Here is a 26880-nt window from a genome sequence, read left to right as displayed (position 1 = left end):
CCACCACTTCCTACGGCTTCCTGGGAGACTCTGTATCTTTATTTATTGCAGTATTTTGCTGTTTCTATGGACAGTTTATTTCCTTGCATTGTTAAGCTGCTTTACCTACCTAGACCTGTCATCCTTGAAAGGTTTAATATTTACACATTTTTGAGCATTAAATGAGATTTTAAAGGTGATAAAGCCACTTGCAAATCTCATTGGAAGAGCAAGCGTTGTTTCTTGCTCCAAATAACTTCATGGCAACTTAACATGTACAATAAAATTTTAATAAGGTCTCATTAATGATGCAAATTATTGATGGCATGGATGTTGAGTGGAGATGTCTTCTTGACTACAGTATGCATGAGTGTGTTTATTGGACTACAAACTTGACTAAACGAATGCTGCTTCTATTAGATCTTATGAACATATTTAGAATGGATTTGCAGGCTTTATGAAGCATTAGTAATTGTTAGGACAGCAGCCTTCAGTTGACAAGTTCGACTGAAATAGCCATGTTTTAGCTCAGCATTGAACCTGAAAGCATTATCTGAGGAATCTTTCATTGCTGACATCTGGCTCATGAATTAATCTGCAAAACCCTGCTGATCAGCACAGCTTTTTCTGTTGGAAGTACAAAAATAGCACAATATTTTTAATTATGCTCACAAATGAGTCTCAAGTGTGCTTGCCCCATGCAGAACAACAGAAGGAAGCATTTCTGCTGGTTTGTAGGGGTATAAATATAGGTAAAAGATTGCTTGTGTGAGAAAATTTTACATTTTGAAAGTCAAGGTTGAGAAAAACAGTGTTCAAAAAACGTTAAATGCGAAGGCTGTAATTTATGTGCCATTAGTTTTCAATAATGGGGTTTCTCAAACGCACCACCATCTGCAATTGGTTGGTCAAACAGATAGTCCCGCCCCAATTGCATGCCATTGGTTGAGCTAATGTTGCCGCGTCTGACTGGTTGGACTGGTCGGGATGCTTAATCAAGCAGAGCAATGTTTTGATTGTGCCTCAGAGCCACTTTTACACTTTTCAAGATATTCAACCCACAAATGGATTACTCATAGTTGCCTCTGTATAATAATGTGGGAAAGGACCAGTGTTGGGTGTAATGCATTACTAAATAATGAATTAATGTAATAAAATTACCGTTACTTCTGATGTACTGTAATTATATTGTATTGTTAAATACTGTATAGACTATAGAACAATTCTATATAAAACAATAGTGAATTTTAATTTTAATTTAACGTCTAATATTAAAATATATGTTTTCTAATTTAACGCTGCCCCCTTAAATTCTTTGGCCAGTTCATTAATAATTTATTTGATTTTATATGATTTATTTGAAAGAAGCTTCATTCAGTTTCATGTCTATCCTTGTATTTTTTATCTGGTCGAGATTGATATGGGTTTTTTAAAGTATTTAGAAATAAGTAATGCAATTACTTTTCAGACAGAGTAATTAGTACTGTAATCTAATTGCACTGTATAAGTTGTAATTAGTAGTTAGTAATTAATTACTTTTTTTAGAGTAACTTCCCCAACACTGAATAGGAGAAAGTATTACATCGAAAACATAACACACTTCACCTTTAAGCAAAATTATGATATTTCTCCTCCAATCTTTTGCTCTGATATGATAATCAAGCTTGAAAACATGTTATATCTTCTGGCAAGACCACCCGTGTGCTTCAGTTTTAGTTGCTGCCATCTTTTTTGCGTGGTTTTCATGGTGGTTCATTAACTCTTAGAGCCTTTAGCGAGAAATCCTGCAGCACTGTGTGGACAAATACACTGTAGAGTCTGAGTCTGGCTGACCTTTACAATTTCATTTCCATGATCATTTGCTTCGGGAGAAGACAGCCATTCAAACCAATTGAATTAAGCAACTCATTCTGAGAGATTGTTAATGGTGGGCCAAGCTCTGAGGCCTTTATATCTGCCCATGCCAACAGAGAGAATGAAGAGCTCTGCAAATTTCATTGCAGTACCTTTGAAGGTTTTAATTTAATGACTGTTCTTGGACTGAGTAAGTTGATCTCCTGAGCAAAGGCATTCTAGGGTATAGCCACAGTGAAATTAGAATACAACCAAAAGATAAATATGTTGAGTGTCTCATAATAAAAAATAAGGCAATGAATCAGTCTTGTGAAATATACATTTAGTTGGGTGTGCAGCAGTGACAGATGATAACTTTTAAATTAAGTGGCATTAATGTTTAATTAATTTGCTCCCTGGATTTTAAAACATAAACTGTTTATGTCAAATATAGCCATTTTAATCACTAATACACATTTTCAAGATTGAGAATTTGCTTACCCCAGAATTAAATCAACATCAACTCATATGTTAAGCCATAATATGCATAGGACAAATATGAATAACTTCTCTATATCAGATTTAACAGATAAAAAAATGCATTAAGAGGACATTTTTGCCACAATATTTGTTAATTTCGGGGGAATTTTTTGTGGTATTTTTGACCTGAGCATCTGTTAATTTTTTTAAATATTACCATAATGTGTAAATACTTCATTTATGTTATTTACGCTATCATAATTTTTTTACATTACAATAAGGAGAAACTTTTAGCAATATAGTGTTAAGAACTGTGGTAACCAATATGACCCGGACATGTTCTTGACTGGTTTAGTGAGATTGTACCAAATAAGGAACATGGTGTCATAGAGTACCATGATATACAGTACTGTGCAAATGTTTTAAGCTCTTGTGAAAAATTTTGCATAGTGAGTATGTCTTAAAAATAATAGTTTAGTCATAGAACTAGTCATACATAGTTCAGTAAGCATTAAAAAAAGCTAAATCAATATTTTCTTATTTATTGGGTGATAGGACGTTTCAGGCTTTGTGTATAATTTGCCACAGTTATTCTATCAATTTAAGCTGTCTTAATTGCTCTGTCTCTTCATGTACTTTCAGACTGGCGTAATGTTGGGGGTGGGGGGGGGGGGGTCCTGGTCCTGTTGCAGGGCTCCCTCTCCTTCTATTCTATTCTATTGGCAAAAGGAAAGATTGGGGGTCTACATTGTCCTAAAATTTCCTATTAATACACTAAAGCTGAAACAAATTGTGTGAATCATCTAACGTGCCTAAGACTTTTGCACTGTACTGTATATGAAATTATCATGGGATAACCATCAACTTTCATCACTATACCATGGTACCACTACGGTACTTTTTTGTAAGGGTTCGCCAAGATGTTTCATTTTGTGCCAGAATGAAACTGTAAATGTTCCATAACTGCCTGGTTTTCAGGTACACGTTGTTTGTTACATAACAGTAAGTGTCTTTGGTGTGGCCGTAATGAGAGGACGAATATGAGCTGCTCGTCCAGCCCTGATCTGGGTGGAGTGAGGCGTGAGGATGAGGAAGACTCTACAACTTATAACAAGCCACAGGGGAATAGCCTACAGCTGCCCATTAATGCTGCTTTATTTATATGTTTATGAACATTCATTATTTTTAAAGGAAAAGATGAAAGAGGGCTAATATTCACACATACACTGACTGCAGAACTCTTGGCTGAGAATGTGAGATACACACTGCAGCCAGATGTTATACTAAAGGAATATTTTATATAGAACCTCCAAATCATGTCCGCATCTAAAAGAGGCACACTGTTACTGTTATGTCACATCTTGGAAAAGCAGAACTTTTATGTCTCATATCTAGCTTTCGGTTTGTTTTTGTCTACATATTTGTGGCTATTTATACATCCATCTACCCATTCAAGGTTTGACAAATGACAAAACAATTATTTACACCAATTACAAAAAAAAATGTTTTATTGCTGAATTCATTTGAATCTACTGTAAAGAATATAGTCACACATAAATATGTAAAACATAATTAATAGTTTTTTCAAAATGCATATAATAAGACTTAGAGCTAGCTGAACTCAAACCAACCTGTCTTAGAACACCTTGGTTATAATTGGTTAATTAAAGAACATTTAACTGGGAGAGAAGGACCAGAACTGTAAGATTTTATGGATTTTAGTGCCGTATAAATGTGAGGGAAAAGTGCTGATGAGTAAAGACTATATTCTTCAAGAAAGGACTTGGTAAGATTAATTTAAAATAGATAGTATTGATTGACCAAGTGATTAATTGCTTGACTGATTAATTAGCAGCACATGGATCCCCTCTAGTTTCATGGCACTTTACTTTATAAATAATGTAATTATGCAGTCTAAACAACTTTCATCCTGTGGGGAATCAGTGGTTTAGATGAACTGTTTAAGTGCGTTATGCTCCGTGAAGCATGATGTGTCACATACGATGATCCTCTTTAAACATTTCTCATGAAGAATCCGTTTTAATTGTGAGCATCTATAAAACAGGAAGTTGTTACAGTCAAACCTGCTGTCTCAATGCAAGCACCTGATGAAAGCAGTATGCCTATATAAGGATGTACGGTGATATTGGTAAATAAGGATGTGGTGTGATTTGACCATGACGCGACACCAGAGGGTTTGTTTGGTAAAATGAGGACATGGATGACTTCCAGCAGATCTTCAGGCCCTCCACCACCATCAGTATGTCCAAGCTGATCTGGCATGTTAAAGCCCAAAGACTACAAAATGTGAGTTCATAAGTTCAAACATACATTGGCAACAAAAATAGGAAGTATGTAACACACAATTCCAAAGCTTTCTGGAAAAACTGGATCACAGGAAGAACAAACTAATCTAAAACATCATATATATTGGCCCCAAAAAAGCATTTGGAAACACTTAAGGCTCTCTCAAAATGTATGAATTTCATTGCTTTGGAAAAAAATATTAAATCAAGTGGCTCTTGCAAACAAATGATGTTAGAATTTTATTCAGAACTTCACTCTTCGGAGAAATTTTTACATATGCTGCGCTCATGTGCTTGTACTGATGCTTGTAAAAATGCTCCAATACCATAAACCAATACCATCTGATGTATGAAAGATATTGCATAAATATGCACAAATTAAAATCACGTTATTTCCTAGTTTGATTATCAAACCACAAAGGCTGCAATTTAATGAGATAAATATATACTGTAGTTTGCATGTGCTGCATGCTTTAAATTGAATAGATCTTGTTTTAAGAATGGTTGAATGTGAAGCCGGCTGCTCATACAAAGTGCTCTAAAATACCACCATGAGCATCGCAAGCTCTGTTTGTAGCAGAAGACAGCGAGCAGAGCACTAATTCAAATTTTAGTGTGCAGCACATACAGACTACATACGTATAGCAGTCTTTTGCAGTTTAATAATCACACTGGGTCAGGTAGTGACCTGCTTGTCAGGAGGTGAGAAGCTACAATCAAAAAAACCAAAGAAACAGAAAGGGCTTCACTCCAAAATATAAGCTTTCACCAAAATAAAAGCTCAATTTAAATGGAAAAAGTTGTACATACATTTATCAATATTATAGTTATGTAATATTCACTCACTGTAAAACTACTAATAATGATAATAATAATAAAAAAAAACAATATAATTATTTTATATTTAAGCAATATCTCACATCTGTGATGCTCTGTTGTGAAGCACTTTATTTGACAAAATTAATTCCAATGTTACATTTTGAAATGTGCTGTGTTCTGTATGAAAGCTCTTCATTTTATAAAAATATTAGAACATTATTTTGAAATTATGTTCTATTTTCATTTGATTACAGTTTTAATTAATTTATTTATTTAGACCCCATTTTGATGATAAAATTGAAATAAACTTTTTAATATGGAATTCAAAAAAAAAAAAAGAAAAAAAAAGAGAGAGAGAGAGAGAAGCATATGATTTATACTAAGAGTATCAAAAGGAACTATCAGTGTTGGTACTCATTCTCCAAAAATGGTATCGAAGCACCTACTTTTAGCCAACTGATGCCATGGTCATTGTTAGTGAATGCATGAAGTCTGTTACCTGAAATTTCACGCTTATGCCTATAGGTTACTACAGGCGTAGTTCATTTAGTAACTTAAACTATGGATATATTCCAAGTTTCACAACCAGAAAGTATGTCAATATGTTTTATCTCCATTTTGAATATTATATATAAAATGTTTTATCATTTGAAACTTAACAAATGTATTTTGTGGAATGTTAAGTGTGTTTGTATATTAAAAAGTGGTTTGATAGTTTGTTATATAATCCAAATAAAATCATACATTTTTCAGTAAGGCTTAAATGTCCAAATACTTTTTGTATTATTTAATATATTTATATTTAATATATCTATATATTTAATATATCCCCAATAATAAATGTTGTGCAGATTAAGATCACAGTGTGTGCTAGTATTTCCAGCCACTGCACATGTTTTACAGTCCATCGGCTCTTTTCTGTAATTACACTTACAATTATAATTTTATGTACAATAAAATAATATGTGCTTCTTCTGACTCCAGTAGAATTCCAACAAAAATGTTCCCCAGTCGGTTTTAGACTCTAAACGCATGTGACTGGTTAGATCATCTTCATAAAAACCGTTTTTTTGCACTGGGCATCTGAAAAACCAAATACATGAGTCAGATCTTAAGTCTTGCCAAACAGTCATGCTCATAAAATTTATGAAAATATTAAAGTCAGCATAAAATGGCATTCGCAATCATTTTTATTTAGTATAATGTGACATACACTTACTGAGCACTTTATTAGGAACACCTGTAAACCTAATTATTCATGTGACTATCTAATCAGCCAATCGTGTGGCAGAGTGCAAATCATAAATTCATGCAGATACAGATCTGGAGCTTCAGTTAATGTTCACATGCCACGGTCGAGATAATATTTTTCCCCCATTCTGATAATGGGGGAAAAATATTATCTCGACCGTGGCATGATGGTTAGTAGCAGACGGACTGGTTTGAGTATTTCTGTAACTGTTGATCTCCTGGGATTTTTGTGTACAACAGTCTCTAGAGTTAACTCAGAATGGTGCCAAAAAACAAAAACATCCAATGAGTGGCAGTTCTATGGAAGGAAATGCCTTGTTGATGAGAGAGGTTAACAGAGAATGTCTGGTTTGAGCTCACAGAAAGGCTACGGTAACACAGATAACCGCTCTGTACGCTCTTTATAGGACCATAGTGTAAAGTGCTAAATGAGTGTATGTCCTAGTTAAATGTGAAAAATGTAGGTGGGGCTTGATTTTATCAATTGAGAATTGATTGGATCGAAAAAAGTGTCCGTTCATACTAGAATGAAGTGAGAACTGATTGTGAGTCTATTACATTTTGATGAAAGACTAATAAGACCAGAAATGTGTATTAAGTGAGAAAGGTCCATTTTGATTTCATGTTGACTTTAAGCTTGATCTGTGGCCTCACCTGATGTTTGTTTGAATAGGTTGTGTGTCAGACTCCACCATAGGTGTCTTGTACTGTAAAGAGTAGCAAAGTTTTCTACTTGTCTTTGGCATGACAGTTTACAGCACAAAGTTCTGTACATATGAGAGAAAATTCATGCTTGGCTTAATCCTTAATTTCAAAAGACATGACAGTGAGAGAAAGAGAAATAGGGGCTTCTTGATTTGCCTTAAAATGTGCAGAGCGGCGTCCCCCGAAGGTGTGTTTGTTTGTTTATACTTGATTCTCACCACCACGTCCATCTGTAATGTATCCCCGGTTGACCCTACCTCTCGCATTTTCTCGCATCCTGTTCTGTGATTGTGCCCTGAAAATGAGCACAGATTTGTCAGTAAAGCCACTCACATCAACAAGGTTTACAAAGCTGAGAGAAAAGTTAATCAATTTTACATTAGCATTTTTAAATCACTCTTAAATCCAAAAGACACAGTGGAACTCATTGGCTTTCATTCATCTCTTACCTCCTGACCTCCTCTTGGTAATTTGATTCTGTAAAAGCAGCAAGAAAAAAAGTTAAGACCTGTACTTAGACCAGATGTTAAAACCAGAATTACAACAATAATTGGGAGATTAAACCTGGCTTCCATCTAAAATGTGTCCAATTTAAAATCCAATGTATAACCAAAAGCTTTTTGCACTAAATTCTATCAATAAAACAACAAAATGGAAAATCCAGATATTTCGTTAAAATAATATTTCGGGATCAATACAGGTACATCTCAATCTACAGCATTTGTGGCATTATGCTGATTACCACAAAAAAAACTAAAGAAATTATTTGACACCCCTCGTTATCTTGCAGTGAGGCAATTATAATGAAAGTGAATGGAGGCCTATCTGGAAACTTTTAAAATACTCACTGTTTTACAAATATAGCCACAAGACGTAAACAAACATGATTTTGTGTTAACATGATTTTAGTGTGATAAAATCGCTTACGACCCTTTTTATTATTATTATTATTATTATGATTATTATAAACCTCACATTTCTGACTTTAAACCCTCCAAACACTGGCCCCATTCACTTCTGTTGTAAGTGCCTCACTGTAACCTCTGTTTTCTTTTTTTACAGAAACGAAGGGACTATTCAGAATAAGTTTTGTGGTAATCAAAATTATACCACAAATTATGTTGACTGACCATATTCTACATAGAACACAGAATATTCCTTAAAAGGTGCAAGCAGCTTTTCCTTTGTAAGACTGATATGTATGGATCATTAATTTCATATGTGTGTCATTTAAAAAAATTCCAAGAACATATTCTACTATCACTATTTCTATCTGTTTGAAGGTTTAACAATTAGCACAGAATAACTGAGTGTACCTTTAACTCCAATAAATTAGTTTAATGCTCAGAGCTCATCTGTAAGTACACTTGTCCTGAAAAGGTCAGTAGAGAACTATCACACTTATCCTAACTTGGCACACTGCACGGCAGAGTGCAGACAGTATACAAAACACTCACTTTTGCTCTTACTCTTCTTGCAACATAAAATAATTCCAATGATGAGAAGATACAGGAGAGCAGCAGCACTGACGGCCACGGTGACTGCAATCAATATCGTCTGTTCTCTTACGGTGGCTTTCATTATGGGACCTTAAACAGACGAAGGAAAGAGAGTCAAGCATCATGATCCTTTTGTGTCTGCAGACAGGTCAGCGCACTTATCCTTGCAATTAACTCTTTATAATAATAATTTAATATTTAATTGTCATGGTGGACACCAATTTTCATTGGAGTTTGCAGTGCCCTCTAGATGCTGCTGATGGCAATTGCTCTGAGTGAGTTGAGAAGAATTTTCTAGGTTCAATACAAGTTAAGCTCAATATTCCAGAATGTTGATAAGACAAAATTATTTTGACTCACCCATCAATTATTTAAAATAAAAGCTAAAATTGCAGTTTCAGTAAGGCACTCACAATGGAGCCAGTCCATAAGCATTCAAATACACACTATTTTAAAAGTATTGCCACAAGACATAAACATTATTCATGTTAACATGATTTTAGTGTGATACCGTGTTTGCCATAATCATTTTTAATCAATTTTGATTATTGATCAAACATGCAAATGAGGTTGATAGATCTTACCGACTGTAAGAAAGACAGTGCTGCTTTCTGGTGTACTCAGGGCAGGAACTGTGGCAAAACACTGGATAGAAGAATTTATGACTGCTGTGTACGTCAACGAGCAGTTGGAGTTAAACAGATTTCCCTGAGCTATAGAGCTGCTATTGCAGTTTCCCATTGACAGCCCATTTATGGACCAGGACATGGTGGGCGCTGGAAACCAGCCCACGGCCTGGCACTGGAACTCCATTTGAACTCCTTGCACTTCAGTACGATTTCCACCTATAATCCCCACACTGCCACGTTCTGGAGAGAAACAGAGTAGAATGTATGGTCAAAAGTATGTGGACATCCAGCAAACACCACACTCGTATGTGCTTGTTGAACATTTAACTCATAATTATGGAGTAGCTCCTCCCTTAGCTGCTAATCCATTTAGTTAAAGACCTCATTGGGTCCAAAGGGTCATTGACAAGCTAATACAAAAAATGGGAAATCACACAATTCTCCAGAACAGTGTTTCTTAAACTATGGGTCGTGCATAACCATACATTTTGGATTGTGACGTTTTTTTAGTCTTTCATCATTTGATATTGAGGCATGCTCTCTTTCTCTGTGATATCAATTGAAGTCTGTAGGTCCATACAGTGCAAGTGAATGGTGACCAAAACTTTGAGTTCAACAGATGAAAGAAAGTCATACACATCTGAGATGGCATGAGGGTAAGAAAACAATGAGAGAATTTTAATTTTGGGTGGAACTATCCCTTTAGTATGACAATATCTCACACAGCACCTGCAGCCCACGTCCACGAAAATTATTTCAGAACAAGATGAAAAATAGTCTTTCCAGTAAGACATAAAAAAGAGTTTATGTGGTGGTGAAGATAAGCAGAAATATGAGTACTGTCTATCCAAGTGTTGTTTGCTTGGATGCAAACAGCATTTATTAATCTTGGACAATGTTAGTTTCAACATATGGTTTTAAAATCAAATGTAGTATATGTTAACATTAGTTCATGTATTGTGACCTAACATGAACTAAAAATAAATATACAGTATGTAGCACATTCAGTTTAGTAACTGTGGGTCCCAGATAAACACAAAATATCATTTTGGGCCGAGAAAGTTTAAGAACCCCTGCTCTAGAATATCACTGAATGCTTTAGAAATAAGATTTGTCCTCACTGGAGCCAAGTTATTTAATTAGATGAATTAGGTTCTTTAGAAAAAGGTGTCTACATACTGTACTTTTAGCCCTGTAGTGAATCTCTACAAACACACTTCCACACAAAATCTCTTCTTAAATCTATATGTTTGATTACTTTGATGATGGTTTGGCCCGTCTTAGGATATGGTCCAGTTTAATTAAGAAGTAGATTATTATTGATTGTCTGTCCTTGGAGATGTAATCGTATTATTTCCCTCAGGACAACAGGACAGGTGAATGTAATGATTCAAAGGTGTGGCAGTAAACGTTCTATTTTGCCTTTTACTGCACTTTGTACTTGTTGTGGATATCCATAAAATCTTCACTGTCAGGTCTTGTAAATTAAACCTCCATTCTCTTAAATGTACTACAGTAATGAAGCAATTATGTTAACGTATACGGCTGCCAAACTCCTCTTCATTCATCCTGGCCTTGTATTGTTGCATTTTAAGTTTAAATTAAAAGGAAACATTTAGTAATAATAAGGGCTTTAGTTAGTGAAGATATAGCTGTAAAGATTAATTCTCTGTTCTCTGTAAATACATTTTCATATTGGGCTTGGTTGTAGCCGCATTTTACGAGTAATGCTTAAAGGTTGTTAAAAAAAGACCATATATAAATGTGTGTCTGTTGTTGGACATCTTCCATTTAAGTGCATTGCGGCAAAGCCTACCCCAGCAATCCTCTAGATTCAGCCCTGCTCTTTGTGTAGTTTTAAAAAGCTTTTATGTCAAGTCAAGTGTCTTTTTTATAGCGCTTTTACAACACACATCATTTCAAAGCAGCTTTACAGAAAATGATGCTTTAACAGAAAAATAAGCTCTTATATATTAATGTCTTCAAGTCACAATAGTGCGGCAATTTTAAAAGGCCACTGATATAACTGGTTTCTTTATCTCATGGTCATGACGAACTTTACACATATGTTTAAAAATTACTATTCATTTCCTAAGGAGTACAACTTTTTTAAAGACACTTTTTTAAAAACCTCACTGTGTAGCTACAAAAATGGTTTGAAGGAGAGTCCTAAATATTGTCTTCAACAGTAAAAAGCATTGACACATCGATACATTTCTTTTTTTGCACAATGTCTAGACATGTCCATCAGGCGCAAACATGTGATTGCTCCAAATGTTCTTGTGGAGTTCCTTAATTAAAAGCCTAGAAAAGGCTAATGTAATTAAGAAAAAGTAACATTTAAGAAAAGAACTGACTTCAGGAAAGTACAGGATAATTGTTTTTACTGAATGAGATTAGATATACTAAATTTATTAGGAATTGAATAGCTGTTCTGAATTTTCAGTACTGAATGTAACTCTGATTTGCCATATTAGTGCTCAGAACATTGCCCTTTTAATGAGCCATGAGGGTCTGTGTGTGTGTGTGTGTGTGTGTGTGTGTGTGTGTGTGTGTGTGTGTGTGTGTGTGTGTGTGTGTGTGTGTGTGTGTGTGTGTGTGTGTGTGTGTCAAATATGAACTCATGAAATTATTATAATATTATATATATATATATATATATATATATATATATTTCATAAGTTCATTCATATTTGATAAGGTATATTAATTCATCAGAAAGTTATTTTAAATATCAGACAGAAAGACAAAATATCAATAATGAATAAACTGATGATTTTTAAAGTGTTAAGTCATTGCTTTTATATTGTGTCATTGGTGTAATTGGAAACAATTTTGAGTGTCATCAAACAAAACGTCTCATACAATATCATTTTGTGGCTTAAATCACAAAAAGATGCTTAATTTTAAATGAACCCCTTTTTTAAGGTTACCCAGAATAACATTTTGATAACACTTTACAATAAGGTTTCATTTGTTGACATTAGTTAATGCATTAGGTATCATGAACTAACAATGAACAAAATATTTACAGCGTTTCTTAATCTAGGTTTATGTTAGTTATTTAAAATACAGTTGATCATTGTTAGTTCATAGTGCATTAACTAATATTAACATATACAACTTTGGTTTTAAAAGTGTATTACTATACATTGAAATTAACATTAACTAAGATTAATAAATGCTGTAAAAGTATTTTCATTGTTAGTTCATGTTAACTAATGTTAGCAAATGGAACCTTATTGTAAAGTGTTACAAAAAAAATTATAATTAAATGTCATTATAAAATAGCAAAAATCTACATGTCATAGATCAAGACCAAGCATGGGACTTGAATGCTGATTAAGCTGATCTTTTAACCAGGGAAGCACAATTGTTGTTAGATTGTGCATGGAAATGCACTTGTTTTAGAGGTTTATATGCATTCTGTGGTATGAAGCATGAGTGGAATCAAGTCACAATAAAACTTAAAAAACTGCTCACCTTGTACAGACAGTTTTGCCATCTGAGGGTCTCCACCAAAAATCTGGCAGGTGACTTCACCAGCGTCATCTCTCTGTACAGTGCTTATTATAAACTCCCACTTAAAATTTCCAGGTGTGGTAAAATTTCTGGCAGAAAAACGTTCCAAACTGTTAGTCACCCCCGTTCCCTGTATGGCGAGAACTAAGCGTCCGTTGACCATCCAGGTCATGATAGATGGGAGCAGAGTTGTGCTACAGTTAAAACGGGCCTGTGAACCACTGAGGACAGTTGCATTTTTAGGCTCTAGTTGCACCTGAGCGGCCACTCCTGCAGTGCAAAACACAGTCAATTCATTAAAACTTACATGCTTTTGTTTATCTTATTTCTGCTTAGTTTGTTTAGCCTCGTGTTGTTTCAAACATATATGACTATCTTTCTTTCTTTGAACACAAAAGGAGAAATTTTGAAGAATGTTCACACTTCTCTTAGCAATGCAACAAAATCATATAGAGACAGGGGCCAGCAAGCTCATAGTTAGAAAGTCATACCATTTTGGAACAAAATGAGGGTAAGTAAATTATTACATAATTTTCATTTTGGGGTGAAATATCCCTTTAAAAGTTTTCCTGGAAAGCAAAAGACAAATGTATTTTATGTTAAAACTTGGTGTTTGTTCTGTAAAGCTCCAGGGATAATGTGCCTGTTCAGACTTGCAGCAGTACTTAAAAATACACCATTATCACGGCTGAATGCCATCAGAAACAAAGAGAAAGGGGGCCTGGGTAGCTCCATGAGTATTGATGCTAACTACAACCCTTGAAGTCACGAGTTTGAATCCAGGGTGTGCTGAGTGACTCCAGCCAGGTCTCCTGAGCAACCAAATTTGCCCGGTTGCTAGGGAGGGTCACATGGGGTAACCTCTTCGTGGTCCCTATAGTGTGGTTCTCGCTCTCGTGGGGCACGTGGTGAGTTGTGCGTGGATGCCGTGGGAATAGCATGAAGCCTCCACACACGCTATGTCTCCTAGGTAACACACTCAACAAGCCACGTGATAAGATGTATGTATTGATGGTCTCTGATGCGGAGGCAACTGAGATCCGCCACCCGGATTGAGGCGAGTCACTATGCCACCACAAGGACTTAGAGCGCATTGGGAATTGGGAATTCCAAATTGGGGAGAAAATCAAAACAAAGAGAAAGACCAAATTAACAATGATGTAGTCTTTAGTAAAGTTCTCAATGAAAATCCACCAAATTATAGGTGATTATATTTTAGATCTGATCTGGTTTCTCCTCTTTTTTAGAAATATTTATTTCTAACCAACTAAATATTTTAGAGATGAGCAGAACTAGAAATAATATATTCACTTAGTCATAGAACAATGTCTATGACTTTGTACTATGTTATAATGCTTTTATAATCATGTTATAACAACATTTTTGTTTCTATTCTTTTCATTTAATAATTTCTATAAAAAAAATATTTTATACATTTAAAGAGTTTCAACTTGATTTTCTATATCAGTATTTAAATTAAAAAGGGGTCGAAGTTCAAGTGAATTTTTTTTATTATTCTCAATGACTGTTTTAATGTCCAAGACTGAACATATTCCCTTACATTTCCAGACCGTGGAAACCCTGAAGAAATGAATATGTAAACTCACCCCTCATCATCAGAAGAAAAAGCCCCAATCTGAAAAAATCCATGTTTCTTAACACACCAACATCCAATCCCTAAAATAAATAAAAAGCATTTAGAAACCCATGGCAACTGATGGTATGACCACTTTTGAAGCTTCAAAATGAATGCTATGTTCATTTGATAATCTTCAAACCTCAGTCAGGAATTTTTTTTTTCTAGGTGTGTCTTAGTCAAGAATTGTTTTTGGAAATGTCTTTGAATACAAGGTATGCGTAGATTCTTTGCATGTTTCACGAACCTCAGAATATTCTCTCTCTTTTTTAATAATCAAACTAGGAAAATACTATGTTCTTATAATCAATCTAGTTAAACAGTTCTGTTTAAAACATAACTATTATATTATTAATATCCATAATGCTCCTGCCTCATTGGCTGGAGAGTCTTAAAATAAAACCTTTATTAAGAAATGATGATACAAACAGTGTCTGCACTCCCTTATGAAATGATTATGTAATCGTGCTACTGTAAAAGAGTACTAACTCTTTTTTATTACTACGATATTTGTTCAGTACGCCATCTACTACAGCATCTAATAGGTAAATAATGACAGATACATTTTTAACATACATGAAAAGTTAAATTAAATATCATTATAGGGAGTAAACTTCAATGTTAACATACTGTGCCTACATTGAGGTTTTATCCGGAACATTGTTCTTTAGATTACCTGTGTCTCCTGTCTGCCTATTCGGAAGGGCTAAAGTCCACCTCCCTGTCTGTCATCTTAATCAAACAGAGAGAGACAAGACTTCTATTGCATCTCCACACAGTCGAAACCCATTGAGCCGTTCTGCTTTGCATATGGGTGCTCTAGATCATGTGATGATTTGAAGTCAGTGATTAATTACATGTCATGTAATGTTTGTCTACCCAAAAGATTATTCTGTGGTCTATGAGCCTATAACCCATCTGTTTGGGCTCACGTGAGGTTGTAACTTAATGTATTTTGTTGGGGGTGGGGGGGGGGTGTAAACAGATACAATCATTGTTTGTTTGAAAAGAGAAGCACTGACAATCAGTACTGCATCATTCCTGGATCTTACCAGATATACAGTGGGATCCACGAGACAATGTTAAAGGTGCACTCAGTATTTTGTTTCTCATTAAAAAAAGTTGAACTCCTAAAGACTGGTTTCATCCGCTCCCTCTCCCCGGAGTTTTAGAACTGCACTTCCCATCTTTCCCTCTGGCCATTATCTATCTCCATCCCTGCCTGGTTTACCTGATTATCCTCATCACCGTCACCTGTTCATCATTATCTCCCTTATATCTGGACTGCCCCGTTCATTGTCACTTTGCGAAGTGTTGTTTTGCTCAGCTAACATTACCAAGCGTTATTCCCTTATCCCTGTTACTATCTGGACCTTAGATCTCTGCCTGGACTCTCGACTCTGTGAACCCTTGCTGCCTGCCCTGACCCTTGCCTGTGTCTGATTACGAGTACTGGATTGTCCCTTCATCAGAGCCTGTTTCTGTTTATGTCTGCTTCTCTCTGTTTGATCGCTTGTGTTAATAAACTACTGCAAATGGATCCAAACGCCTCTGCCTCTGCACTACACATTCATTGTAATGTTGCTATATATTTAGGAAATCATGACCACTCACATTAAAATGAAGACTCCAGTCATATCTGTAACCTTATAAAAGCTGATTTATTCTACATTTGTATTTTGGTTTAAGGCCCCATGCTACAGAAACTGCTAGACACCAATTTTTTGGAAAATGTAAGACCAGGGGCATGTTGTGGGAGCAGTTTTTATTTACCTGAAAAATGCATTCAGTAATGTTTACCATGATATTCTTTTGTCTAAATTAACTGCTTTTAATTTTAGCAATCAAACATGTGAGTGGTTAGCCTCTTACCTACAAAAAACAAAATAGAGTGATGTGTGATAATTGATCAGGAAAAAACAATTATAATTAAAAATAAAAACTCGGAATACCCCAAGGTTCAATTTTAGGTCCATTGCATTTTGGTTTATTTATAAATGATTTGCCAAATTGCTGCTCAGATAAGAAGTGTCAGCTTTCTGCTGACGACACTGTTTTTACACATCAGCTAAAACACCAGCAAAAGTAGCTGAGACTTTAAATGCAACTTGGAGGGGGATGTCTCTGTGGCTCCAAAATAACCACCTCACTTTGAATATCAGTAAAACCATTTCTGACATTCACACACAGTATGTGTTTCTCTAATAGAAAAGAAAAAGGAACAATGAAAATTAAGATACATGGTGTCTTACGAGGTAAAAGAGTTTCTTAAGTATTACTTTAGATTCTCAAATCACATTTGATAGACACGTAAATAAACTTTAAAAAAGATCAAGATGAATTTAACATTGTTTCAAATATATTAGACAGTGCATTAGCAAGCAGGTGGCTCAGCTTTTTATAAATGCAATGATTTGATATTGCATTACAGTTTGGACTCAAACAAGTGAATCCACAGTAAATCGCATAATGTCACTTTACAATCAGGATTCAAAAATCATGGACATTAAACCAAATCAGGTGCATCATTGCAATATTTAAAAAACAAAACAACATTTTCTTAGTTTTAATATTTTCATATAAATTTACAATAAAATGTACATAAAATTGGTTTATAAATGTGTCCACAATAAAGCCCCACAGGTATTATGTAAATTGCTAAATAGATTGGTAGTAGAACAATAAGGAGCACAGCGAATGGCAACTGTAGAGTTGAATATCGCAGAGCAACTCAGGGGCAAAGGGCCTTTTTTGTGAAGGGTTCCCAACTCTGGAGCATGCTACCATCTGAAATAAAATCAATGACAGACTTAAAATCTTACATAATGTTGGAGCACTGGTTTAACAGAAACCAGAGCTGTACTCATTTTTTTAATTCTCAATGAATTTTAGGTCTAATCTTTTATACTAAATGTCACCATGGTTGGGAGCAACCTTAGTATTTATTTAGCCTTTATATATACATGTGTTTGTGTGTGTGTGCATGTGTGTGCGTGCGTGTGCGCGTGTGTGTGTGCTGAAATCGTGTTTTTGTACTGTCCCTATACAAAGAAACCTATAAATAAATAAATAAATAAATACAAGTTCTACAGCATCAAGAGAGGGACATATGCAAACAGGTAATGATCATGCCTGAAACACATATTCCTGTTGAACACATGTACTGTTGCCCTTGGAGACACTGTATTTTGTTTCTTCACCTACATGACAAGAAACTGTTTGACTTAGATTTGGCTGTTTGTTCCACCAGACATCACTCAATCACTGCAGATAAACACAAACCAAACCCTTAACTGGAATGTAAATTCCAGTCAAGCAAACTGAGTAAGATTGCATGATTGAGAGGACTGGTTTTTGGGTGATGAAGGATACAAATGTACTCTATGTTGTTCCAAACCTGTTTGACCTTCTTAGGAAGAATGTTTGGGGCTGACAGTCTCAGTCCACATGCATTTTCATTGTATGTGAAAGAGCAGCAAGTGTCAACATTTTTTGAGATTTCTCCTTTTGTGTTCCATGGAAGAATGTCTTTTGGGTTTGTAACGGCATGAGGGTGGTTAAATGAATACACATTTTTTTATTTCGGTGTGAACGATCTCTTTAAGTATATTCTAGGGGGTACTGGGATTTTGTTATTACTTTATTAAATAAAACATAAATTACAACTTATTAAATACGGCTCATGCCTTTGCACTGCAGTTATTTCTTTTGAACTCTTCAACACATTGTCCTGCACCAATGAAACATTCAGCGAAGCCAAAGCACTTTTATACAGGACCCTGAAAGACAGAGACACGGGTTTTAGGACTTAAAGGAATATGAAAATTCTCTCATCATTTATTCACCCTCATGCCATCCCAGATGTGTATGACTTTCTTCTGCAGAACACAAATGATGATTTTTAGAAGAATATTTCAGCTCTGTTGGTCCATACAATGCAAGTGAATGGTGACTAAAACTTTGAAGCTCCAAAAAGCATATAAAGGCAGCATAAAAGAAATCCATACGACTCCAGTGGTTTAATCCATGTCTTAAGTGTAAACAGACCAAAATGTAACTTATTTTTCACTATATATCTTGCCATTGCTGTTTCTAGGCACAATCATGATTTCAATCTCTTGACACTTCCTAATAACACTTCCTAGTGCTTGATGATGCATGCGCAGAGTGCTAGATGGTGCCATAGGTAGTGTAATCCAGTTTGAAATGATTGTCAATGAGACTGCTGATGTCAATATTTTTATATGGACCTACAGAGATACTCTTCTTTGTTTGCAGAAGAAAGAAAGTCATACAAACCTGGGATGGCATGAGGGTGATTAACTGATGAGAGAATTTTAATTTCTGGGTGAACTTTCCCTTTAAGGGTTTGGGAATGTGTTATTCATGGATACTGCTACATGCAGGCTTCAGTGAGTTCCATTAAGGCAGATGGTGATACTGTTGAATTTAATATATATTTTATCTCCACATCATGAAGAAAGTTAAATGTTTGGTTCATGATAAAAAAAATTCTTACATTTCTTTGTTTATTTTTTATTTTATTTTATTTTTTTCAGTAATTTGTTACAGAGACTATACATTTCAAGATACATTAATTTGACAAAAAAGACGAGTATTGAGATCAAAACTGAGTGATCCACAATGACTTTGCTTTTGTCGCTCTCTAGTGGTGTAAAAATAAAAGCAAACGTCCGATTATCAGTTGTTTTAGATTAGAACATATAAGCCTCTTAATTTGAGTGAAGAGATGTGTATCATTCAGCATGGTGACAATAAATTGACTTAATGAAGAGTTTGCTGTCTTTTGGAAATATAAGAAACATTAACCCATTCGTGGCCAGGGGGCATCACTTTTATTGCTCTACTATCAAATCAGTCTGTTCTTGGAGATTCTTGCGAAATGGTCCGTTTATTTGTGATGATATACAATTACATTGCTTTTCTGTATTCAAAACATAATGTGTGTATTTACTGCATACAATAAAACAACTGATGTAATGTGATAGAAGTTTAGGCGTACATGAAAATATATTCAGTCTGACGTAATTACATCTCATACATGGTAAGTGTGTTAGAGTGTGTGTCCTGTAGGCAGACTGGGGGTAGCTCTTAAACACAAACAGCAGTATTGTATGGAAAGACCCCTGTGTTGCAAACAGGAAATCTTCTATAGGATGGGGGGAGGGGAGCCCCCAAGACAATCTCAGACCCTCACTGTGTTTTTAAGGCACTAATATCACTATATAGTCTTTACATTCACTGCTATGTCCCTCATTATGATCTAAAGATACTGACTTCCAACTGTTCTTTTGTTATTCAATTGATTACACCAATTGTCTTTGTGATTTCACTACAGTTTGAGGCGATAAGCTTCATCACAAAAGAAAAGCTGGTCAGCCATGTTGATTGTCTAAGAAAGATGCATGTCTATGGAGTGTCTTGGAACTGTTAAGGCAGTCTCCATTGTGATACTCGATCACAGCAGGTATCTGTATTGTACTGTGAAAATTAACCACTGACATTGGCCTCTGTTAGCTACACTTTTGTCATGTATGTTGTGTATTCTGTGCATGTATTTGCACAGGTTTAAATAGAAATAGAAATTCTTGATTTATTGCTTAAATATCATATATATATATATATATATATATATATATATATATATATATATATATATATATATATATATAGTACCTATTTATTTAACTATTTTAACCTATTTATTTTATATATTATTTTAAATTCTATTTAAATAGAAATAGACATTCATGATTTATTGCTTAAATAACATAAAGATGTTAAAAAAATAGGTACTGTGTGTATGTGTGTGTATGATATATATATATATATATATATATATATATATATATATATATATATATATATAATACTGTAAATATAAGTACAAATGTTCATATTTTGCATTTTCTTATTTAATGCAACATTTTTCACTACAGATTGTATTATCAGCATAACATTTTGGGTGATAAATTAAGGAAGGAAAGGAGTTAACATGGTCAAATTCAAAAATGTGCTTGTATTTGATTAGTGACCTTGGAAATCCTACAAAATCTTAAATTTATTCTTCATGTTATGTCATAACTTTTATTTTTTTCCAAATTCCTAAAACTTTATTTCCAGGTTTGATAAATTATAATAAATTACATATACACTCAACTAACACTTTAATAGGAACACTATGGTTCTAATAAAGTGCACAACGTGATCTTCTGCTGTTGCATCCCATTCACCTCAAGGTTGAAAGTGTTGTGCATTCTGAGATGCTATTCTGATCTCTACAATTCCACAGAGTACCCTTTCTGTCAGCTCGAACCAGTCTTGCCATTCTCTGTTGACCTCTCTTATTAACCAGGCGTTTCCATCCACAGAATTACAGCTCACTGGATGTTTTTTTGTTTTTGGCACCATTCTGAGTACATTTTAGAGACTGTTGTGTGTGAAAACCCCATGAGATATTACAGAAATACTCAAACCAGCCCATCTGGCACCAACAATCATGCCACGGTCTAAATTACTGAGATCACAGTTTTTCCCTATTCTGATGGTTAATGTGAATATTATCTGAAGCTCCTGACCCGTATTTGCATGATTTTTTTACTGCTGCCAGGCGACTGGCTAAATAGATAATCGCATGGATAAGTAGGTCTACAGGTGTACCTAATAAAGTGCTCAGTGAGATGTGTGTGCATACATATATATATATATGTTTGTGTGTGTGTGTGTGTGTGTGTGTGTGTGTGTGTGTGTGTGTGTGTGTGTGTGTGTGTGTGTTCGTGCGTGGGCATGTTTATGTGGTTTACGAGGACAATTTTTTTGGTTACAAACTGGTAATTACAAGGGTATTATGCTATAAATGGGGTTCATGAGGACATTTCTTGTGTCCCCATAATTTTAATAGCTTAAAAACATATTAAACTATGTTTTACTGAAAAAAATGCAGAAAGTTTTCTGTGAGGGTTAGGTTTAGGGGTTGTGTTAGGTTTAGGAGATAGAATATATAGTAATAATAATTTGTACAGTAAAAAATCATTATGGCTATGGAAAGTCCTCATGATGATAGGTATACCAATATGTGTGCGTAGATAGACCGACAGACACAGACAGACAGACAGACAGAGACCGACAGACAGACAGACATACAGATAGAGAGAGAGAGAGAGAGAGAGAGACAGACCGATAGATAGATAGATAGATAGATAGATAGATAGATAGATAGATAGATAGATAGATAGATAGATAGATAGATAGATAGATAGATAGATAGATAGATAGATAGATAGATAGATAGATAGATAGATAGATATTTTTATTTAACATTTTATGTATAAATAATTATAAAAAACATTTTGATTTTATTTTGCTGTAGCTCAACTGGTAGGGCATGTCGCGAACATCACCAAGGTCATAATGATAAAATGTTTACCTAGAATGCACAGTATGTTGATTTGTTGGATAGGTGCATTTGCTAAAGATAATTTTAAATGTATGTTACATTAAATATTATTGCAAACAAAAGACAAAGGATCATTTTTTTTAGTGCATTACATTTTAAACCATGGTAGCTTAATTTTAATACCCGAATTAAAGGGTATGAAGAGAGGTATACAGTGATGTTCATACAGAAAAACACTTTGAATCTCCTTTAACGCATCAACTCCAAATATCAACAAATCAATAAGTGCTTTCATTTATAATGCTAAATCTGTATATCAGACAGTTCTCTGCTGACGAGCTCCCTCTGTGCGCTCCCCTCTCACTGACCTCTGTCGCATCTCACTGTTATATATGTATAATCTGGGCTTTACATGCATGTCCAGATGGGCAGGCAGCCATTCGCCTAAGAGGAGAAATCCACTTACTGATCCATACAGTCACTGGGTCACACTTGCTCTTCTATAATGTGTATGTTTGTCTGTACTTGTAGTGTTTCTCTTAAATGGATAGATCAATGGAAAATGAACATTCTGTCATCTTTTACTCATTATTTACCCTCGTGTTGTTTTAACACCCATTTTAATTTCTTTATTCTGTGGAACACAAAATGAGATGTTAGGCAGAATGTTAACCTCAGTCACCATTCACTTTCATTGCATCTTTTTTTCACAATGAGACTCTCCTTTTGTGTCACAGAGAATTTACATTTAGGGTGAACTATTGTTCGTTTATTAATTTATATTATATTTCTAGAATTCAGCATCCTCCTGTGCAGGTCTGTGTTTGAGTGAATAGTCAAATCTAATGGTAGCTTTAATTAAATGAGCTTTAATTAAATGACTTAGTTACGATTAATGATCAAGTGGGCAATATAAAGGCGGACGATTGAGCAAGATGTTGTGGCAGGTGGTAGGATAGAACCACAGGAAGTGCTGCCCCTCAAAGAGGCTTTTGTTCAAGCTACTGGAAATACCTTAAGGTGACTGGAGTATCTTAATCTCACTTATCAAATGTATCCCACTGTAACTCTACTCAGACTGAGCCTAACAATGCATCTTTAAACTTTACGGAATAGAAAACCTTTCCTTTACAGACATTTTTCTTGAGAACCACCAAAGTTATGTGGAAACTTACTTATAGCCACCACTTTAAATATTCACTTCAATTTACTTAAAATAGTCTTCAAATAAATACATAAACAACTGAATGACAGAACGATTTTGAAAGCTTACTTTTTTGAGAAAAGATTTGCTTTTCCTCGCAATACATTTTGCATTCCCTCACAATAGTTTAGCTTTTCCTCGCAATACGTTTTGCATTCCCTTGCTATACGTTTTCTTCATTCCCTCGCAATACGTTTTGCATGTCCTCACAATATATTTTGCATTCCCTTGCAATAGTTTGCTTTGAGGTTCCTCTCAATATGCTTTGAGTTCACTTGAAATACCCTTAGCCATCCTTTACAAAATTAAACATGGTTTTAATACAGTAACCATAGTTGAACTATGTTTTTGTAGTAAAACCATAGTAACCACAAAATATACCAAGGTTTCACTACAGTGGCCCTTTTTTATCCATAATATTCATGGTAAAACCATAGTAACAATAAAGTAAACCAAATATTATGGTAATAAAATCATAATCATTCTGCCCAAAAAGCATGGATAGTTTTATTATAGTAACACCATGGTTAATTTTCATTAGAGCATGTATTTGTTTAGTTTTTGGTGGATAGCATAGTTTAGTTGTACCACAAATTAACCTTGGTGTTACTATAGTGTACTGTAAGTTTACGTACTGTAGTTAAAACATTGTACATTTTGTGGTTAAGGTTTTTCAACATATATCATGGTTACTGTTTTAAACCATGGTTAATTTTTGTAAGAGATGGATAAAGATATCGCGAAGGAACACAAATTAATTGTGAGAGAACACAAAACATTATCCCAATTCCCACACCATATCCAGGGATCTAAATGTCCTATGTGTGGGTGATCACTTTTGACTTGGGCTAGTAAGCAACCACCGAGAACACCCTAGCAACTGAAAAACAATACAATAAAACCACTCAGAGGACCTTAGCAACCACACAGCAATGCAGCGAAAACCACCCACAACACCATGGCAGCGAGTTTTACCACTTATATTTTCTTCAAGAAATGTCAAAATAGAGTTAGTAGCAATAATCACTATAGCAACTTAAGTATTTCGGCAGAAGGATTCAAAACATAATTAGTACAGTAATAATGTATTATTATTATTATTATCCATCAGTTTTGAACACTTCAATTCCATAGGCAACTTTAAGTTTTATTGTCCTGTGAGAAACATTGGCATTCTTATCTGTTTAAAATAAATGCACATACAGAGCTAATGTATGTAGGTTTTAAGCATGTGAACCACTGCGATAAACATGAAACCAAACACTGAGGACATTCAAAAGGTGTCTTGACTTGTATGGACCTCATTGTACACTTTCTTGTGTTTCTCTTAGTGACGCAACCTCATGCAGTCTGATCTCATTCTCACATATGTTTAGTGACTTTGAGCAGTGTAATTGTGCTGTACAGATCATGTTGGTGCCCCTTTCCTCCCTGTCTCAGCTCTGCAGCAGCAGGAGTTTAAGGATGGCAACAGTCAGAGGCCCTTCATCTGAGACCTGTTATCTGAAACTCATCGGCCACACCCACTTACACCCACCCCCACCTCATTCCTGAATAGGCACACGTGCATGCAGAGAACTTCTTCATGAGCAGGACACCAAGACTTTCCCGCCTGATGCTCTGCATATAGAAAGGGGGTAATGCTTTAATGGGGGAGGGGACCAGATGGGATTTACTGTGGCCTAGCTGTGAATTTGCAAGGTTCTGGACGAGGAAATAGTAGTGTGGTTAAGAAAGGGATTGATTTTTATGATGTTGTGAACCATGTGAAAAGTTGGACATCAACTTTCTTCAAAATAAAGGTTCTACTTAGAACCGAAATTATGGTTTTGCAGGCTGATGCCCTTAGAGAACATTTCTGAAGTCCATAGGGAACATTTTGTCCTATAGTTTGATACAAAACATTTAGGAAACCACTGATATATCCAGTAGGGTTTCACTTTTACTCTTATTAACAGAAAAAGCTATAAGCTGGCCTGAAGAGCCTAAAACATAACAATTAAGAACTTTTCAATCTTTATTTAGGAACAATATAACCAACTCAAGAACCCTTAAGAGCAAAAATAAGTAAATATATGGTTCATGATAAGGGAATGTTCTTTGTGGGAGCCAAAAAAACATCAAAGAACCATTTAAGAACCGTACTTTTATGCATGTATGACAAAAATCAAGTTGATTAACACACATTTTACACACGCCGTTCAAAAGACTTTAACAGAGCAACATTTCTGAAATCCATTTACTGAAAAGCATCGTTTTAGTTACAGAGCCATTACATAAATGTTTTCCCTCCAAAGGAATATTATTATCATCAGATATAAGCTGTGCTGTTTTTGAACTGCTGTGCATCTGTGTGTATATGATAGGTAAACATGCTCTATGCTGTGAATTGATGTATGCACAATTATCAGTTAATTTTTTTTCTGTGTTGTAATTACATGCATATAACAAAACATAGCTTCATGTGCATAAAATTCAAACATACAGCATGTGCAAAATGGAGGTGAATGTTGTCTCTCCTAAATCTGTAGCCTACTCATGAATATAAATGTATTGTTTTTTGTTGTAACGTAAATCCTTGTATATTAGCACTATATGTTGTGTTCTGTGGAATTTATAAATTCAAGTGAAGTCGATTTTTTTTATGTTGTGGCACTGGGAATATTTTTTCCTCATCAACGTTAACGTCAGAAATAATTATTTTCCAAAATAAACCAGCAAATTAAAAATCTAGATAAAAGAAACAGCGCCACAAGCACTGATATGTACCATTTTGAGCAACGTAACTAAGTGCCGCAGCTTTTATGTGAAGGGGTAAAGGCTATCAACAGCAGCATTTTGTTGGTGTGACAGGCTAAATGTTTCTGTCCGGTCGCCATTTTCTCCTGCAAATCTTTGAATACATGAGGAGCTTTAATAACACAAACACCTTTGCGGCACATTTCAAATCCAGCCCCCAAATAAACACTCACACATCTGGAAAAACCATGATAAAAAAAGAAAAAGCCCATATTGCGCAACAGCTATGGTCTAATTAATTTTACAAATTTAGAGATGAGAATATGGCTTTGGCTTTCCAAACATTTTTAAACAGGAAACAGGTCTGCCTTGCAAGCGCTTGACGACAACTGCAAAATAATCTTGTAAGTCATTGCAAAAACAAATAACATCCCAACTGATTGGCATAGGTATCTTGCTATGATTTGAAAATGTGCAGTGGGTCTCCGCAGGCCAATCGCTGGGAGTAGGAGGTGGAGAGACGAGTTTGATTACCCTACTATGGACAAGGCTTGTCTAGTAAACATGAATCAAGCAACATGACGTAAACTCATACGGCTTACCTGATTGGCCGAGAGGCAGATGTTGGCAAGGAGGCGCAAGACTGCTAATTAATGAACGAATCCTACTATGAGCGAGGCGTAGCTTATGAATATTAATGAAGGTACGTGACTGGACGCTCCAGGAAGGTTACAGTGTAACGTCAGCGCAGTCTACTTAATATTCACGAGCTATGTCTTCGCCATAGTAGGATTTCAAAATCCGCCGTCTGTTTCGCGCTGTGATGAATTGAATAGGGAAGAAGAAAAAGGAGGAGGAGGA

General features: G+C 35.1%; 1 protein-coding gene across 3 annotated transcripts; it reads right to left on the bottom strand.

Annotated features, from left to right (window-relative positions):
- Positions 1-3810: 3810 nt before the first annotated feature.
- Positions 3811-15477, bottom strand: igsf5a (immunoglobulin superfamily, member 5a). Of its 3 annotated transcripts, XM_052117697.1 has the most exons (9): positions 15336-15476; positions 14631-14700; positions 12985-13293; positions 9457-9741; positions 8831-8962; positions 7823-7850; positions 7530-7668; positions 7323-7375; positions 3811-6500 (listed from the first exon to the last, which is right to left on the bottom strand). In XM_052117697.1, exons 2-7 carry the CDS (start codon positions 14671-14673, stop codon positions 7575-7577), a joined length of 891 nt encoding a protein of 296 aa, XP_051973657.1. In that variant the 5' UTR covers positions 14674-14700; positions 15336-15476; the 3' UTR covers positions 3811-6500; positions 7323-7375; positions 7530-7574. The 3 variants fall into 3 exon arrangements, with proteins under 3 accessions (XP_051973657.1, XP_051973659.1, XP_051973658.1); XM_052117699.1 differs by having other exon boundaries at positions 7323-7668; positions 15336-15477; XM_052117698.1 differs by lacking the exon at positions 15336-15476 and having other exon boundaries at positions 14631-14761.
- Positions 15478-26880: the final 11403 nt, after the last annotated feature.

The sequence above is a fragment of the Xyrauchen texanus genome, chromosome 44 (assembly GCF_025860055.1).
Source record: "Xyrauchen texanus isolate HMW12.3.18 chromosome 44, RBS_HiC_50CHRs, whole genome shotgun sequence".
Lineage (NCBI taxonomy): Eukaryota > Metazoa > Chordata > Actinopteri > Cypriniformes > Catostomidae > Xyrauchen > Xyrauchen texanus.
This window is presented reverse-complemented; position numbering and strand designations above follow the sequence as displayed.